Here is a 17,468-nt window from a genome sequence, read left to right as displayed (position 1 = left end):
ATCACACAACACACTCATACACCAATGGGGGAGCTGCTATACAGCTGGCCAACGCTCATCAGGAGCAACTAAGTTGGGGTTCAGTGTCTTGCTCAAGGACACTTCAAAATGTGACTGGAGGAGGTGCTGATTGAACCAACAACTGTGAGATTGGTGGACAACTGCTCTACCTTCCTCCGCCACAGTTGCCCCTCAACCATCATCATTTTACAAGCTCATATATAAGCTCAGTTTTTCTAAATTGTGAAGCTGAATGTGATGACTGGACAGACAGGCCTGACCTTCTATGAGGTCAGAAATTAGATATAAAATACCCCAGTGGCCAAATGCATCTTAAAGTTTAACATCTGCAACAAATATAAGTTAGGTAATGGGTTGTTTATTAATGGGTTGGGTTGAGTGGGTGAAATATACATACACCAAATATACATTGTTCATAACTGGAAAGTATTTCTGTAGGTTACAGCAAAATAGAGTAGGAAATAACAATAACCTCAATTAAAACAGCCTAGTATTCTATTGTAGAAGCTCAAATTAAAAAAATAAAATAAATAAAAAATTTTCTCCGGGGAGATCACGAAGCCCTGCAAACGATGTGAGAAAAGTGTTGCACACATTACGATACAGATCTGTGCCTGGAAGAATTAAGGAGCTCGAGGGCCCCGTATCACCTTTACTCTACTGTAAGTGCACATCAGAGGGTGTTTCATTACATTTGCTCTACTGTGGATTTATGTAGAACACTCCCCCTGTCACCTTTGTTCTACTGTAGACACTGTACTTTTGCAATATTTGTTTGTCCTTGTGGGAAAACAAATATTGGCTGTAATGTAACATGTACATGTTTCATCCAATCTAGAGCACAGTACAGTGATGTGTGGCTTGCTCCTTGAGTTTTACTTCTGGATGTGTTAAGTAAATTTGGTATTCAAAGGTACAGTATTCTTAAGCACGTGTGTGTATATTCAATATGGTGTGATGGTTTTTCATGCAGTACAACATGTGTGGCTCAATACCTCATATGCTGGAGTTTGGCCCAGAATCCCTTCACGTGATGTACTGCAATTTTGTAATCTTCTTTGGATTTTTTGAATTGGCTAATAAATTTCTCATGAAGTTTGGCACAAAGCTGTGAGACATAGCTCATTTTTGCTTGGAAAGTTTGAGCAGTCCGTAGAAGTTCCCTTGTTACCAATTCATGATCTTCTCACCTGTCACCTGCTGATTGAGAAAGTTTCCAGAATGTTGTTGAATATTTTAAAAATGTTTCAGTCTTATTTTGCTTCTGTCTCAACTGTGTAGCACAGCCACAGTGCTGTGCTGGAGACACAAAGCTTTAATTTTACTTATATTTACAGAATATAAGTGGGTTTGTGACTGATGCCTGAAAATCTTTTGAATTTTACTTTGGGGCTGGGGTTGTTAAAAGAATGTTTTACATATTACTTGTTACATTTTTAAAAAGTAACGCCTTTTTCTGAAGACAGCGTTCTTACAACCACACATATATTGTTTTATAATTAAAGTCTGTTTTTAGTTTTAGTTGGATGTACTAAAAAAAAAGTCTCTCATAGAGCTTTCAAATCTTAAAACAAAACTGCTGCTAACTCTAAGGTTGAATATTCTTTACATTTCATTCAGAGGATGAAGTAGAGGAACACTTGAACCAAGAAATTGAAGGAAAGATCAAATGACTGGAGAGGAATTTTACAGCATAACCTCATTGTCCAAAAAATAAAAATGACTTGGAACCAGCAGAATCTTTATTGTTAAGATTCAAATTCATCTACCAGTGTTTTTATTGGTGGTTGTAAATGGTGTGCGCTTATCTAGCACTTTTCTACCGGTTGGTACTCAAAGCGCTTTGCACTGCTTATCATTAACCTATTCGTACTCACAATCACACACAATTGTTGGGATTCAGAGTATTCAACATGTGGGGATCAACAGCAGGGGATCGAAGCAGCAACTGTGGGATTGGTGGACAACCATTCTACCTCCGCAGTCACTCAATAGAATTGTCATAGATTTATGAGAAGCTGAGCTGGGGAGGGAAATTTGTTTCACAAGCCCCTGAAATCAATAGGAAAGCAGATGGTGGAATGAGAAAACTGAAACTGGCAAAAACACGAACTGGTAAAACACTGTAGGAAAGCAAAGTCCTGACAGACCTCTAAATTGCACGTTTTTATTCAGGAGAAATTGGTGGATGACAGTGAGTCCATTATATGATCTGTGTGACCGGGAGGTCTTCAGGTTCATCCAGAAACAACGTCTGGAAAATGTGGTTGTAGAAGGATGGGTGGTATAGGCAGGCCCGGGTGCAGTCTGGGCTGAAGTTCAACTCCAGGATCTGAGGCTGCATGGCCACGTCACCTAAAAGCACATGAGAATATTTACATTTAAAGTCATAGACATAAATATTAGACAGAAGGTTTGCATATATACACGTAAACATGTTCCAATACTATACGGACCGTTTAGGAATTATTATTCTTTTTAATTTATTATCCACCACAGTTTTCTGTTTTATTTGCTGTTCCTAGACTCCACAATACATTGTTTCTTTTTAGGAACAAACTGAACACCTGTCTGATGGTTTGCTTTATTGTTTCAGCCTGTCGATGGCTTGCTTCTCTGGCAGTGGCAGCTTTTTGGAATCTTGACAGTTAACAAGACTTTTACCAGTTCAATTGTAAATAATGAGATAATATTAAACACCTAGTTGTAGAATAGCTCCGCTGCCAAATTACCATCAACTCTTGTTCATTATATTGGCATCCTTTGGGCTCTCAGCCTTTTTTCTGCCAGTCCTGTTCTGCTCCATTGGCTGTGGGTTTCCCCCTCGTCTCTATGTTTCATCTGATAGCACATGCAACAAATTATCCGAATGTTTGATACTCTGCACTTGTGATGGCAGAAGATCCTAAGGCTGTCACAGGTTGCACTTCAACCAAGGTGGTTTTCAAATCTATACTCTGTTTCTCCACTTGGTTCGGTTTCCCTGTCACACAGAAAACTCAAACAAACAACTGCTTGGTGATTATCTGGGGAATATACTGAGCAAAACTCAGGAGCGAAAGAAACATCTTAAAAACATAACACCACTGTTGGAATAAATGTATATAAAGTTATCTCATTTTCTGTATTTTCTTAGCGGCCAACTTAAGTTTTATATATTCTTTGTTTAATAAACAGTATGTGCATGTTTGTGTCTAACTAACATTTCTGCTTTATGAGAAAAACAGGAGACACATCCCACGGACCTTTCGGAAACCTCTCTGAGAGGAGCTGCTAGATAAAAAACCACATCCACCTGCAGACACGACATTGAACTCTGTTTTAATTTAAAGTGTTTTCTTGGTGCAATGCTGCGTGATCCCTCTCCCTTTAGAAAGGAATGTAACAGGAAACCTCCCTAAACTGAATAAAAGAGAGGCAGCAACATAGATGCATTTCAGAGCGAGTAGGAGATCTATCTTGCATCTATGCTGGCTCTCCACATGAGTAAAACTGAATAACGTCTTTGTCTTTCTTTCCTTGCATGTTATTTGTAAATGTTCTAGAGACTTAGACCTGACAACCACTTCACATTATAAAGATTATGAGCTGTTAACATGCTGTTTTGGCACGGAATCAAGGTCAGATCTTGGTTTCAACACAAACAAACTACTTTAGATTTTATTCAGGACTCGACTAAGGGACATTCCAGTAAAAGGCCTCAGTGGGGTTGCTTTTGGTCGAAAACAAAATCGGAGTTTGACTGAATCCTTTGTAAATATAAACCTCTGAACAGTCAAGCTCCATCATATTTAAAAAGGTCTTTAAGCACCGTATCATCCCAATAGACCACACAGATCTCAGAATGCAGGCCTACTTGTGGGTCAGAGAATTTCCAAAGATAGAATGGGAGGCAGAGCCTTTAGCTATCAAGCTCCACTCCTGTGAAACCAGCTCACAGTTCAGATTCTCTACTTTTAAGTCTAGGTTTATAACCTTATAGTTAGTTATCGTCATGCTGCTATAGGCGTAGACTGCTGGGGGACTGACCCCCCAATGCACTGAGCTCCTTTCCTCCTCTCACCTCACATTTGTTTGTCACCATCGTATAATACAAATTTTGTGTGTTCTTTCTCCCGTAGTTGTCTCTCTCTTTCTCTGTCTCCCTCTCGCTGTCCCTTTCTGCAGGTGTCCCCGGCTTGGGAGCTATAAGTTTTCCAGTGTGCAGCTACTGGTCCTACCATCCTGCCCAATTTTTTGTTGCTTTTGTTTGTCCACTTTCTGCTAACCTCAATGGGTCAAAGCAAATGGCTGCCCACACTGAGCCTAGTTCTGCTGGAGGTTTCTTCTGTTAAAGGAAGTTTTTCCTCTCCACTGTTGCCTAGGGTTCGCTCAAGGGGGAATTGTTTGGTTTTCTCTATACATCTTTATAGTCTTGACTTTTTTTACGTAAATTGCTTTGAGATGACTTTGTTGTGAATTGGTGCTATATAAATAAAGTTGAATTGAATTGTTTTATTGAATTGGAAAAAAAGGTGAGTATGAAAACACCCTAAGATCACGCTTTGGAATGTCTATAGAGACTAAATGATGTCAGAGTGGCACTCACGAGATGCCAAACACTGACCAACTGTAAAAACATCCAAACTTTCTAGATGCTCGTCCAGTTACCAGACTACTTGATATTCTAAAAGTCCTCTATTGAAAAAGCCACGTTTGACTTTTGTAAACTTTTAGCATTTGATCTGCTTTAACACACTGACTTAAAAAGCATAGTTATAGCACCATAGGTTGAGCTATGTCTCTGACTGACAAAATTAGGAAACCCGAAACTAAACTCGTCGATGTATCAAGTACTCACCATTTTCCCTTGTCTTCCACTTCAGCATGATATCTGCAGCATATATTGCTCGGGATGACGGGTAGGGACAAATTCCATATGGAGGCGGTCGAGCTGACGCTGCCTGGAAAAGCTCCCTGAATGATTTGAACAATTCTGCCTATGAGAGGCAAGGAGCAGAAAAGTGGGGAAAAAAAAGGATAGCGAGAGAAATAGACATTAACAATATAGGAATTACAAAAAAAAACACACCAGTAATGAGGCCTTAGAGATGACCTCACCTGTGGCTCACATTCTGAGGGAGGAGTGGGACAAACTGGCTGATCATAGTCTGGTTCACACCAGATTTGCTAATCGAGACTAAATTAGGATCTGATGGAGCTTTAGGATTCATGAATGTACTTCCATATAAGAGATCTGGTATTATGGCCCCTTTTGACTAATTTTTCTTAAAACTAAGTGTTACCTAAATCTTATGTAATATTTTAGGTAATCATCTTTACAAACAGCCCAGACTCCCGTCTCTTTTGAAGCTACTGTTGCGATTTTGAGACTCTAGAATCATGTAATTTGATAAGAAGTAAAAGTCATTTTTTAATTTTAAAGCATAGCTGTAGGCAGTTAGTTTAAATTTAGATCAGACACACCGTATTCCTTCAGCTGAAGGACAGAATCAATGTTCACAACTGTGCTTGTTTAAACTATCTGACAAACTTTCTCAAGTAAATTTGCAACATCCTGTCTTGCTTATTCACGCACTTGCATTACAGAAACTATGTACCATATGCTTCATACTCTGTATGGCATCAGTGTAGCTCTGAATGGGTGGACTAACCCTCATGTAGACGATTTCACCTCTCCCAAGCCTGGGGAGGGTTGCATCAGGAAGGGCATCTAGCTTAAAAACTGAGCTACCAAAATAACATGCGGACAAAAGATTTGCTTTGGCGATCCTGAGTAGGGCCCCCACAATTACCTTCATCCATCCACAGCTCATTAATGTAGTATATGTGGTGGGATCTGCAGTTACATTAATGATTAACTGTATGTAATGACGTGAGTTACAAATTGTGGGCAGTAAACTGCTGGAGCTATGTTTCTGTAGCTGAAATGCAGGTTCCTTATTCATCTGAAGCTTCCTCAAAGAGCTCCTGCAGATAATGTTTCCACTTACCTCTACCTCCGTCCATGGATACTGTGGGTACTGCTGCTCAAACATGGGGATGAACTCATCGTAGTGCACCTACAGTGCAAACAGAGGCACACCTTCATAAACAGACCCGGAGAAGCTGGGCTTCAACACCAGCAAGCAAATCACCAATAAATGGCGATCAGACTAATTTCTTTCAACACAGCTTTTCGAAATGTGCAGTGGTATGAAATAGAATGGCAGAGCCAATACAAAAAGAACAAAAAAAGAAAAAACATACCTGCTTAAGCTCGACCCCTTCTGCATAATTCATAACTGTGAAGTGCTTTTGATAATCATCAAAATGGTTTAAGCAGAAAGGTCTAGACAGAAAGAATACAGATCAGCACATGTAGGGAAGTAAACATATAAGTTTAAGTTCGAAATGATTTCATACTTGGTGGGGAAAAAGAAACATTATCGTGCCTTTCTCATCAGTAATGGGAACTATGAGCGGAAACCTAAGGGGTTCGATAAACTTTGTTTTCATAAAGATTGTGCCTGAGGCAACAACACGAGGCATTTTTTTCCTTATGAAGTCAAACAGAGCGAATCTACCACACTGAGGGTTTTAAATCAAAAAGTCTAAGTCAGCTGGCTCAGGTTTCTTAGACGTGAGGGGCAAAAATAACTAAAAATTATTATTGTTATTATTTTATTAAAGTACACGTACCTGTTTGCAAAGCGCAACCAGAAGACATTGTAGGCATAAAGACGCAGAGGCTGCACAGAACGTAACATCAGCATGTAGCGAAAGTCAAATTTCACCATCCCCACCTCCTCCCTATTGAAGAGCACTGGATCTTCAATGTACTTACACACTACCTGGAATAAATCAGAAACGCATTTATAAAACATAGTAAAGCTAGTGGGTAAGAGGAAAGACATGTGTCCAGTATTTCTGTTAAGCAAGGGCCATTTTCTTTAGTCGCCCGATGGACGATGTCCTTTTAAAGAAAAAGGGAAGTACCTTAATTAAACCGATAGAATGTCAGCAACTGAGAAATTGTTGAGCTCGTGATCAAAGCAGAGTGACCTGACTTGTAGGCGTCGGTTATAGGCCATGAGCTAATCACATCTGACTCCCTAGTAACTTACCAGGTCTCTGGTAACTGATAAAGATCACATGGTAGAATGACAGTTCAAATATGTTCTAATAGAGTGTAAAGTAACCATTACACAAGTTAGGGAAGAGAGTATTGAAACTACTAACACTATGTTTTGCTGGTTGAATTTTTCAGTTGCTGGGAGAAACAGCCTGCACCATGAATCTCCATGCCACCAGAGGTGCATCATGACCAGTAGAAAACATCTAAAATGAGATCTGACCAACCAAGGTTGCCTAGGGCAAGTAAGTCCCTCGGGTCTGTTGATGACATTTCAATATACCCTACTCATTCAGCACCAAGGAGGTTGTGAGTCGAATAATAAAATATTAACATAGTGAGATCTGATTGTTGTATTGTTGTCATCAACATCATAATCATCATATTACATACTTTGCTGTTAGTTTTTGCCCTTCCTAAATAAAGTTCAACATTTGCAATAAAAGTAAAGGTTTTGTTGTTTTAATCTACAAACTTTAACAATTGTTACATAAGAAGGAAGCCACCCTTAACCAGGGTTTCTTCAATGTTCTTTGTGATCAGGCCTATATAGGCAGCAGGGGAAACACTGAGATTAAGTTAGTGTATAGCTGAATGAATTCCTTCCTTCACCGCAGGTTAAATTAGAAATTTGTTCTGTTTAACCTCAGGCAGGCTAGTATACACCTGGATATCTGTAGGAAGTTTTGCCTACAGAGAGGCCTGTTAGGAATAGAGGGCTAACCGAGAGCTGTTAGTAAATTTGTGGAGGGAGTAGCAGCCATGCTCCCCCTAACAAGGGGTTAGATGACCCAGAAGTAACTGGGTCAACAAACCACGAGGCATCTGAAGGCCCCCCTTAAAAGAAGTCTTGACCATTCTGTTAAATCAGAGCCAGTCAACCCAAGCTTACACCAAAAAGATGAACAACTTGAGAGAACCACAGGAACCAGGTCTGAGCATTAACCAATTAATGGTAATAGACATAAATAATGTGTTGAAGCAGTTTTAGCTATGATCTGATGTTTTTTTTGTTTTATTTTCCAAACTACTCATGTGGTAACATCGCACAGTGACAGTCTCACTAACAGCACTGTTATTTTAACAATAACACAGCCAACTTTAGCCAGTTGGCTGTCGTTATTTTTGGCCTGAGGTTTGGTTCATTTTGTTCTCTATTGCTCGGTATACTCATGTAGTTTTATTGATTAAATCCGTTCCCGATCTGCTCTGTATGTGTGCACATTTTGGTTATTTGTTAATATCTGTGTCACTTGGGTCTATATCTATTCACAAAATGCCATTAAAAGTTGCAGTGCGGGTTAGAGAATATAATCATGCCCCTTTGTCAACGTGACAATTTTACAACTTTGATCTTTGACCCCATGATATTATCTTCCGGGGCCCACCCCCGTGACATCAGAGGTTTGAGGATGTTTATCTATACTGTAAGAATTGTCACTCTTTGATCCAACTGATGGTGCAGAGTATAGGCCTGTTAAGCTGTAGATTTCTTTAAACACAATGTCTCTGAAAAAAGACCATTTCATGGGGTCAAAGTCGTGAAACTGTCACGTAGACAGGCCAAACTCAGCACAACATTCCAAAGAGTAAAATTACTAGTACTACTAGAGTACCCGGCCACTTTGAGCACTGACTTATCAAATAAGTCTTTTCTTTGGATGGAGGGACTAACACCCTGGCTGCACCTAGTTTAATAACGCGATTCCTGTGTTGCTCGTGACTTGTTTTCATAAAGAAAAGGGACAAATTGGTCAATTATCAAATGTGTAAAATAACATGATTGTGACGTGTAACTCAACTTTTCTTAAAAATGTAATGGAGAAAATGAATAGATATTTGTTCTTAGATGAAGTGGAGTAAAAGTCAAAGTAGCCATAATTAAATCTACTTAAGTAAAGCACAGATACGTGAAAAATGTACTTAAGTACTTGTACTTATTAAAACAAGGTCTGAACTGAACTGTGGCTCATGAATTGAGGTCTGAACTGAACCATGGATTTCGGACTGGGATTGCCCAGGAAGACGTTGAAAACATTACAGAGGAACTGCCTGGATGTCTGCACTACCTTGTTTAGTCTGGTGTCATCATGACTACAGATACAGACCAAAAAATAGACAGATGAAAGAGAGAACTTTTTGTATAGTAGAAGTGTTTGACTTGGTAAAATCCAATAATTGACTGCAAGGATCAAACACACAATTTATTTCCCATGTCTACATAGTGTTGATAAGGCTATCGGGTGTTTTAAACGTTTCATAGTAGAGCTAATATTACAATTATTACAATTGTGACATTATTTGTCAAGTATTGTTTTACTGTCTGCTACCAATCTGACTGAATCTATCAAACAAACCTCCAACCCCTGGTGAAGGTGGGCAGGTGGCTGTTTTACAAGTAGAGTGGTGTTGCTAGTTTCTGAGAAATAGGCAGCTGAGTTAGTTTCAAAGAACCAACTCAGACATCTGATGGTCATGCTAAAAAGTAGTTTCCTCTGTATAAACAGGAGAAAAAGGTACATTTATCAGTTGTTTCAAATGAAATTAAAAAATCTAAACAACGGACAACGTTAAATGTAATTGCCATTTACAGCCACTAAAACTCTTTTCTGTAAATGTATTATAAAAACATTTACTCCATGGTTTTGCACAAGATGTACAATTAGGTACCATCAACATAAGAAAAAGCCACAATGTCAGAATCTACCAACTGAACAATAGTTAAGAGTGGGCAGCAACATCTCGATAAAAAAAAAACAACAAAAAAACAAAAACACTGAAAACGGAAATGAAAACCAAAAGTACAGACGTTACATACGACTCATTGGTTCAAGGTGAATGTTGAAAACAAAGAGTAATAATAAATAAGGAAGAAAGTTTTCCTTTAGTGAAATTAAGGCCTAATAAGAGAATAAAAAAGGTGCATGCGTGATGTTTTGTTCATGCTTTATTGTGTATCTGTATGTGTGATGATACCTTTGGTGTACTCTCTCTCTGTCTAATGATGTAGTCCAGGCTGTTGGTTATGTGTGTGTCCAGTCCACGTGCCAAGTTCCAGGGCTTACAGATCCAGTGGTTATCCTGCCCCCTAGAACATATACCCCAACATTCATGTAGACATTCTGGAACAGGTCTTCTTTATTGTTCCTATTTCATGAGTCTTTATTTCAAGTTTTTAATAATTAAAGTAGTTAGTAAAATTAAAGTAATTAGTAGTCTAATATATGACGATTGAAGTCCTCTCATGTATGTAGGACCAAGCGGGAGAAGGATAAAGGCTGAAGCAATGCTTAATAATCCTCTGTAACCACCTGTGCATATGACATCATTATATTCAGTCCTATCCAAGGGAAATACATTCATGTTCAAAAGTTATTACCATCTTATTTAATACTATGTTTTTTGTTTAAAAACATAATAAAAATCATCTGTGTTTTATAATTAGGCCTTGATTAACTGATCATCAGCAGGTCTGCAGACCTCTGTGGAAGCACAAGTTTGGGAATTTTGCCCGTCTGGAACATTAAAGTGTGTGTTAACACAATTGCAAGAAGGAAATACATTAACAATTGTACCTGTCTGGAAAGGGTTCTAAAGTAATTTTTAAACAATTTTTAAACAAAAGTCTCCTTCATTTAACATTTAAGCGAGAAAGATTATTTACACGTTGTTTGTATGAAGTTGTATTTGCCTAATACAAATGCTACGATCAGAAAGTTTGGTGAAATTTGTTAAGGCCTTAAATTACAGCCAACAGGGTCCATGCACTAAACTTACTGTGTATTTATTAGTAACAACAATGTACCTCCACGTGTATCCACCTATGGATACATATTTTTGGTTTATTTTCTCAAAACTGTATATATCTAATCCCCTTTTGCCTGTTATACTTACACTGTAGATATTTTTCTTATTCTCATCTTGGTACCCTGTTATTCCCCAAAGTTTGCTTATCGTTATCAAATAACAACCAATATGTATCCATAGGTACTGTGGAGAGTACACCGTAGTTACTAATAAGTACACAGTGAGTGTGCCGAGTTTAGCTTGTAATTCACGGGTAATCTAAAGCTGTAACAATTTTTTTAATGGTTTTACACCCCATAAAAACCCTAAAAAATAGAAAAAGAGGGGCACTAACTTTCAAATCGGGACTGTAAGTCATACATGAAGTCCATGAAATGAACAAACAAACAAATAGGAAGACACATCATTTGTGGCCCCTAGACACATTCATATTATAGTAAATTCTTGTTCCTACTCAACAAATTATTTTTAAAAATCCTCCTGAACCCAGTGAGTTTTTACGTGTTTTGCATTTATCCTGTTCCTCACATTGGGACCGGCTGATCAGACTACCAACCCATACAAAAGCAACATGATTTTGCTTGAGTCTAAGAAGAATACGTATTAAGTGACTATTAAAAAACAAAATTCTAACCGTTCTTGTCTTAGTTTATAATGCCTGATGAAGTGTGGCAGCTCTGTCTGGAGGTTGAAGGTCTCTGGTAGCCAGTCAGGTGCGGGGCCACCTTTCGCTCTGCGGGCCACAGCAGCCATGCAGTCTTTGACCGTGATGATGCTCTCACAGGGAAACTGGTTCAGCATCACATAAGGTCGTTCCTCACTCAGCTTCCTGTCACAAAAAGGCTTCATTAATGATGGTCCATTTGGAATTTCAGAGAAGTGGCCTTCAAATCGAATGTGTCTAATTTAAAATTGAGCGATGAAATGGTTAAATAACTACGAAACATTTTTAATAGCTGTGCAATAAAAATGATGATCAAAACAATTTGTTGTACAGGTCGCTTTTTGGTCAGGATGGGTGGGACGAGAACCTCTGAACCTATGGTTGGTGGGCAGCCACTCTACCTACTGAGCCACTGCTGCCCCCAGTGAAATTTGGTAAATGACAAGGCATTTTTCGATACTTGATAAGTTGGTAAGGCAGTTGCCCAACCATCACAGGGTCAGTGGTTCGATCCCCGGTCCTATATGTTGAAGTGTCTCTGGGCAAGACACTGAACCCCCATTCCCATCCCCAGCTGTGCAGTGCCTGGTAGAAATTGGGGAGGGTTGCGTCAGGAAGGGCGTCCAGCGTAAAAACTGCCAAATAAACATGCGGACAATGATCCGTGTGGCGGGAAAAAAAAGAAAAAAAAAAAAGAAAAAATTGATGAAATGAAAATATTAAGGTTTGGCACCCTGCCTAGGCTCAGGATTTATCTTATGCATTTTTGAATTTTGAGCACAATAAATTACTCACTTTGGAGTTTGCTGTTTTTGACTGATTATTGCAACAAATATAAATATGAAGGAGAACTGATCCAACTTGTTCTAGTCTGAGCTGCTGAACCACAACACATCATTTAAGAAGTACATGTCGAAACAAGTCATTGATGTGTTGGTTCCCCCCCTGTAACGTATAAGGATTTAGTCTGATGATAAAGGTTGGCGATATTGCTGAATGCAGGTGATCTGAGCGTAGGAACTATTCAGCAAGATTTAGCAGTTATGCAGTTTTGACTGTGGTGGGCCTATCATAGTGTGTAAAATACTATAAAATTAATAATTATGACTCAATTATAATTAATAATAATATAATAATGAATCTGCACCATGTTACAGACCTGAGCTACAGCCTGTGAGTAACTTCTAACCATAGTTCTGACACCTGTTCAACTAAAGTTAACTAAGCAACTCCAGAAGTGATGTCTTTTGTAGCACACCAATGGTACTTATAAAAGAATTAAATGGGAGATGAAGTTATGATTTGTTTGTCAAAAGATTGTTTGAAATCTTTTGAACTCTGGAGGTTTTTTCCCACAGGATGTGAGTCATGTATGTGAGTCACTTACAGAAAAGCGGCAGTTCTGAACTTGAGATTGACTGAGGAAAAAACATTCTTCCTAACAAAAGTGGTGCAGCCTTGACTGCAGAGCTCAGCAACACTACATATAGACAAGGTTTGGATGAGTGGTTAACCCTGATCAGGCAAAGCAGAGAGGAGGAGAAGTAGTGGAAGTGGAAATAGTTTTTCAGTTTCTCCTCTAGCATGCATCGATCGCAGACTGTGACTGTGGGGCTGAAAGGCAAAGAGGAAGCCCGTTAAACGTTACATCTAAAATTATTCTCCACCTTTTTTTGGTTTATATCACATATTTGACATCTGCCCTTCCTGATGCAACCCTGCAAAATTTCTACCGGGCTTGGGATTGGCGCTTTGCAGCTTTGGATGGGGATTGGCTGTTGGGGGTTCAATTTCTTGCCCGGGGACACTTTGATATGTGGTCAAAAATAGTGGGACGTGAACCTCCGACCCTATGGTTGGTGAGTGGCCACTCTGAGCCTACTGAGCCACTGCCGCCCCCTTATCAGCATCAACTTTAATAATTAACAGATAGATTTGAATTATCACCTTTCTGATAGTTCCAACTTAAAAGCTAATAAATTTTAACCTTGTACAAGCAGAGTTCATGGCAGATCTGCTGTATTGGATTGGATTTTATAAGTTCACCAGGAGAAAGTCCCTGGAGCACGCTGAGTCATCTCTTTAGATCAGTCCTCCAAAGATTAACGCACAAGTATAAATAACACATCAGAGGCAGAAACAATGGTTTCTTTATGTAAGTGATATCAGGATACTAATGACTTCCTGTTACATGACAAAGTGTCCTTGAGCAAGACAGTAAACCCTAACTTATTGTTCCTTGTTGGTCAGACTGCAGCTGCTCCACTGAATGAGTGAATGAGAAGCAGTGTAAAGTGCCTTGGTTAATGAGAAAGGAGCAAAGTGCAGAGTGTAGCATTTAATAACCTTTGTGTATCATCTGTACATAGGAGGACACAGAGACTCTGGTCTGTACAAAGTTAAGAAATACGGATGAAGGGTTTTTAGAGAGTTAAATGAATAACAAGCAGGTAGGATGGCTTTTTGCAGGAATGTTTTTTTTTTTTTATGTGACTCATTAATCTAACATAACTGTTAAACTGTTAACATGGACAACTGCTTACAAATCACTTTTTGTATTTGCACTCATTTTTTTTCAGAACTGCACTATCGCACTGAGAACGGCACTACCTCACCTTTATTGCCTTATTGCTCTTATTTTGTTTGCTCTTATTTTTTATTTTATTTGTATTTTATTTTATTTCTATTTTTTGTTTATTCTCATTTTACTTACTCTATGACATTTAGAGTGGAGGGTAAAGTAAGAATTTTATTGTACAGGGAAACATGCGTTCTATCTGTGCATATGACAATAAACACTGCATCTTGAATCTTAGCTTTGCTCTTTACACTCCACCACACTCTGCACACCCCTTCGGTTATCAAATTATAATGAGGAAGAATGCTAATAAATGTACCGATTAAGCAGAAATTGATGCTCTTCTCTGATTGGTCAGAAGGGTGAGCCTCATTTATAATGCTTTTACTGTAAATACGGACATCTCTGCACTGATGTCAGTGCTGTTGATTGAACCTGTGTAAAGATTCCACCTCTCTGTCTCCTATTTATCAGTGTTTCTAAAGTTTGTGTGAGTTTTATACAAGAAATAGCAGTGTTGTCAGACTGTAAAAAGACACAGTAAACTACACAATGTTACACTTGGGCAGTCGCCCACAAAACATAAAAAACTAGACTTTAAGTCTGAACATTTGCTTTAAGCCAGCAGAAAAATTTTCATCCAAACCACAATGTTTGGTTTTCGGCTTTTACTAGTGTTGGGAGTGACGCCTTTACTTTGGTTTGTGGTGTAGTGGTATTACTTTTTATAGAAACGTAATAATATGACACATCATTAGGTGGAATTTGAAATACAAAGCTTTGCTCTATATGACAAATCTCTTTCATTTAACCTTACTTTCTCTCACAGTATCTCTTTACATAACAGTTAAAGTATAAGCAACTGGAGGAAGTCGCTGTAACCAGATAACTGAAGTACATGTACTGCAGTGTCTGAAACAGGAAACTTTATAGACAGTTCAGGAAAAAGCCTAAATATTGCCTCGTGTTCATCTACTGTACACGTTGCCAAAAAAATTCAGAAACAATCTTCATATACAAAACAGAGTGGTCCAAATACAGACTTAGTATATTTTAGTAAATTCCTTTGAATTATGATTTTAAATGCTTAATTAGCTATGAGCCAGCGATGGGTTCCCCCTAAAGTCTTTACAAGCTTTTTATAAATTTGTAAATGCTGGTGAAAAACCTCATCATGATGAAATAACAACAAGCTAAATATTTACTGTGATTCATTCATTAGGTTTCAATAATAACTGTCAACATGTCCAAGCAAAGTCCATTTGATATTCTCTGCATTTCTATTATCGGAGGACATCTACAGTCAGTGATATTCTACAGTGTGCACAACTACACTATACATGTGATAAACTGGTTGCAGAGTGCCATCTGCTGCTTGCATCCAGCCAAGTGTCAGACAGCTGAAGCGTCACATGATTATTAAAATACAGAGACAGAAAATCAGAATCTACACGATCTTTGCTTGATAACCAACTTAATAAATAACTAATCGAGTGTTTCACTTCATTTTTCTATCACTAAGCCACAAACTAATGTCATTTTACTTGTTTCCTTTGCTACAGGGTCAAAAACATGCAAAAAAAAAAAAAAGTCACACAGTGTGAGAAATTATATTATACCATATACATTATATCTAAGTTGAGATATTAGGTACAGTCATGTGCATATTTACATAATAATGGGATAATAATGATTGTATGAGCCAACGAAGGGTTTCCTCAATTTTTGTTTTTTGTAGTACTGTATTGTGTGTTGTGTTACGTTTATGCGTACTGATGATGTCATTAGTGACACCATTTGGCTTTGATTGTTGCCTTTGTAATTTACCTTTTAAGTTTGTTGTCTACGGTTCATTGGAACAATGCAATGCAAAGTTTGTTTCTTTTTTTTCCAAGAGATGCTTCAGTGAAGGGAGCAAATGTGACACGGTAACTGGAGCAGAGTGAACTGACTACAAGGTGGTGTGTACCGCAACAAGGTAGAAGAAAAAGGTTCAGTGTGTAGCTGTGGAGGCACACGGTTTGTTACAGAGTTCTGCAAGTTCTGTGAGTTCCGCCATACTTTGAGAATCTTGTTTGATGAAACTTCTTGTGAACATGCTTGTAAGATAACTGTACTTAAACTTGTATGCACAATTGATCCGTCATCGGCTAACTTGAGAGGCAAGTACAATAAATGTTCAATGATCGACACAGAACGATGTCCGGAGTGAAGTATTTGCTGGAGCGTGAGATTCGAGTAAGATCGCCTCTACATTAGTAAGAAACCTTCTCTACACAGGCTAAACACTACTCAGCAAATAATGGAAGGAGAAATTGATCAAACTAATGTGAAAAAACGACTAAGCCAAGTCTCAAGGTCATGGACAATGGTTGGCAAAGTCTGATAGAGAAAAGAGAGACAAAACAAAAGAGCAAGACACGCTGTTTCATGGATGAGGACTGCTTCAAGGTGGTGGAAACCAAACTCAGTTCAACCAACTGTTGGGTGAGTTTTGTAGCATAAATACTTTAACTCAAAGCTTAAGCTCGAAGAGGATATGAATGCCGATCAACAAGGCTGCTTCGAGCAGAGGTTAAATTCACACAGAAAACTTGGTGACGATGGTTGCATGTTGGTTAACAGAGGCACATCAACATCTTAAGGAAGCACGTAAGGCAAATGAAAGTGTTGATCCTGAGGACAGTGTGTCTTTGGTGTCCTCAAGTGGATCTAGGAAATCCTAAGCAGGTTCTGTAGCATCTTAAGCTTCAAAGGCATGTCTTGAGGTCGAACTAGGAAGAGCTAATCTATTAACGAAGGCAGAAGCGTTAAGGCGAAGACACGCTCTAGAGCAGCAAGAATCTAAGCTTAAGACAGAAGGTGCTAGGCTTAAGGCAGAAAGGGAGGAGCAAGAAGCTGCTTAAGGAAGATGAGCCTAGGATTAGAGCAAAGAAAGAAGACTTGGAAATGAACGCCTCACTTGCAGCTGCTAACACCCGAAGCCAGATCTTAAGTAAACATGCAGGCCTCATTGCATTATTTGGTCCAAAAGTCAGTAATGAAAACTTCAACATGACAACTTTGGTGCTGGATACAGTGAGACGACAAAGGCTGAGGCTCGCTCGCCGCTGCGATTTCCAAGCAAGGGTTGTTAACCAGTTTCAAAGGATCAACATGATTCATTTAGGGATGCTCACTGTCAAAATGATCTCCTCAAATGGTTCCTACCTTTAATGGAGATCCTCTAGACTATAAACTCTTCATCAAAGCATTCGAACAAGCGGTGGAGAATGGAGTGGGGG

General features: G+C 38.7%; 1 protein-coding gene across 2 annotated transcripts in view; it reads right to left on the bottom strand.

Moving 5' to 3' along the window:
• Positions 1 to 363: 363 nt before the first annotated feature.
• The window catches only part of ttll12 (tubulin tyrosine ligase-like family, member 12), a 31,996-nt gene continuing 14,891 nt past the window's right edge, over positions 364 to 17,468 (bottom strand). The window contains exons 8-15 of one of the 2 annotated variants that reach the window (XR_010911963.1): positions 11,577 to 11,771; positions 10,112 to 10,223; positions 6,703 to 6,854; positions 6,271 to 6,352; positions 6,015 to 6,083; positions 4,862 to 5,000; positions 2,172 to 2,376; positions 364 to 2,073 (exon numbers count right to left, since the gene is read on the bottom strand). Coding sequence is in view for 1 of the 2 variants with exons in the window: in XM_067489875.1 (XP_067345976.1) it covers positions 2,225 to 2,376; positions 4,862 to 5,000; positions 6,015 to 6,083; positions 6,271 to 6,352; positions 6,703 to 6,854; positions 10,112 to 10,223; positions 11,577 to 11,771 (901 nt within the window). In the remaining variant the exon portion in view is untranslated. Of the gene's footprint in view, positions 2,377 to 4,861; positions 5,001 to 6,014; positions 6,084 to 6,270; positions 6,353 to 6,702; positions 6,855 to 10,111; positions 10,224 to 11,576; positions 11,772 to 17,468 lie in introns of both variants that reach the window. The other variant, XM_067489875.1, reaches the window with a different exon arrangement.

This window comes from Channa argus, chromosome 21 (genome assembly GCF_033026475.1).
Source record: "Channa argus isolate prfri chromosome 21, Channa argus male v1.0, whole genome shotgun sequence".
NCBI classification, from domain to species: domain Eukaryota; kingdom Metazoa; phylum Chordata; class Actinopteri; order Anabantiformes; family Channidae; genus Channa; species Channa argus.
This window is presented reverse-complemented; position numbering and strand designations above follow the sequence as displayed.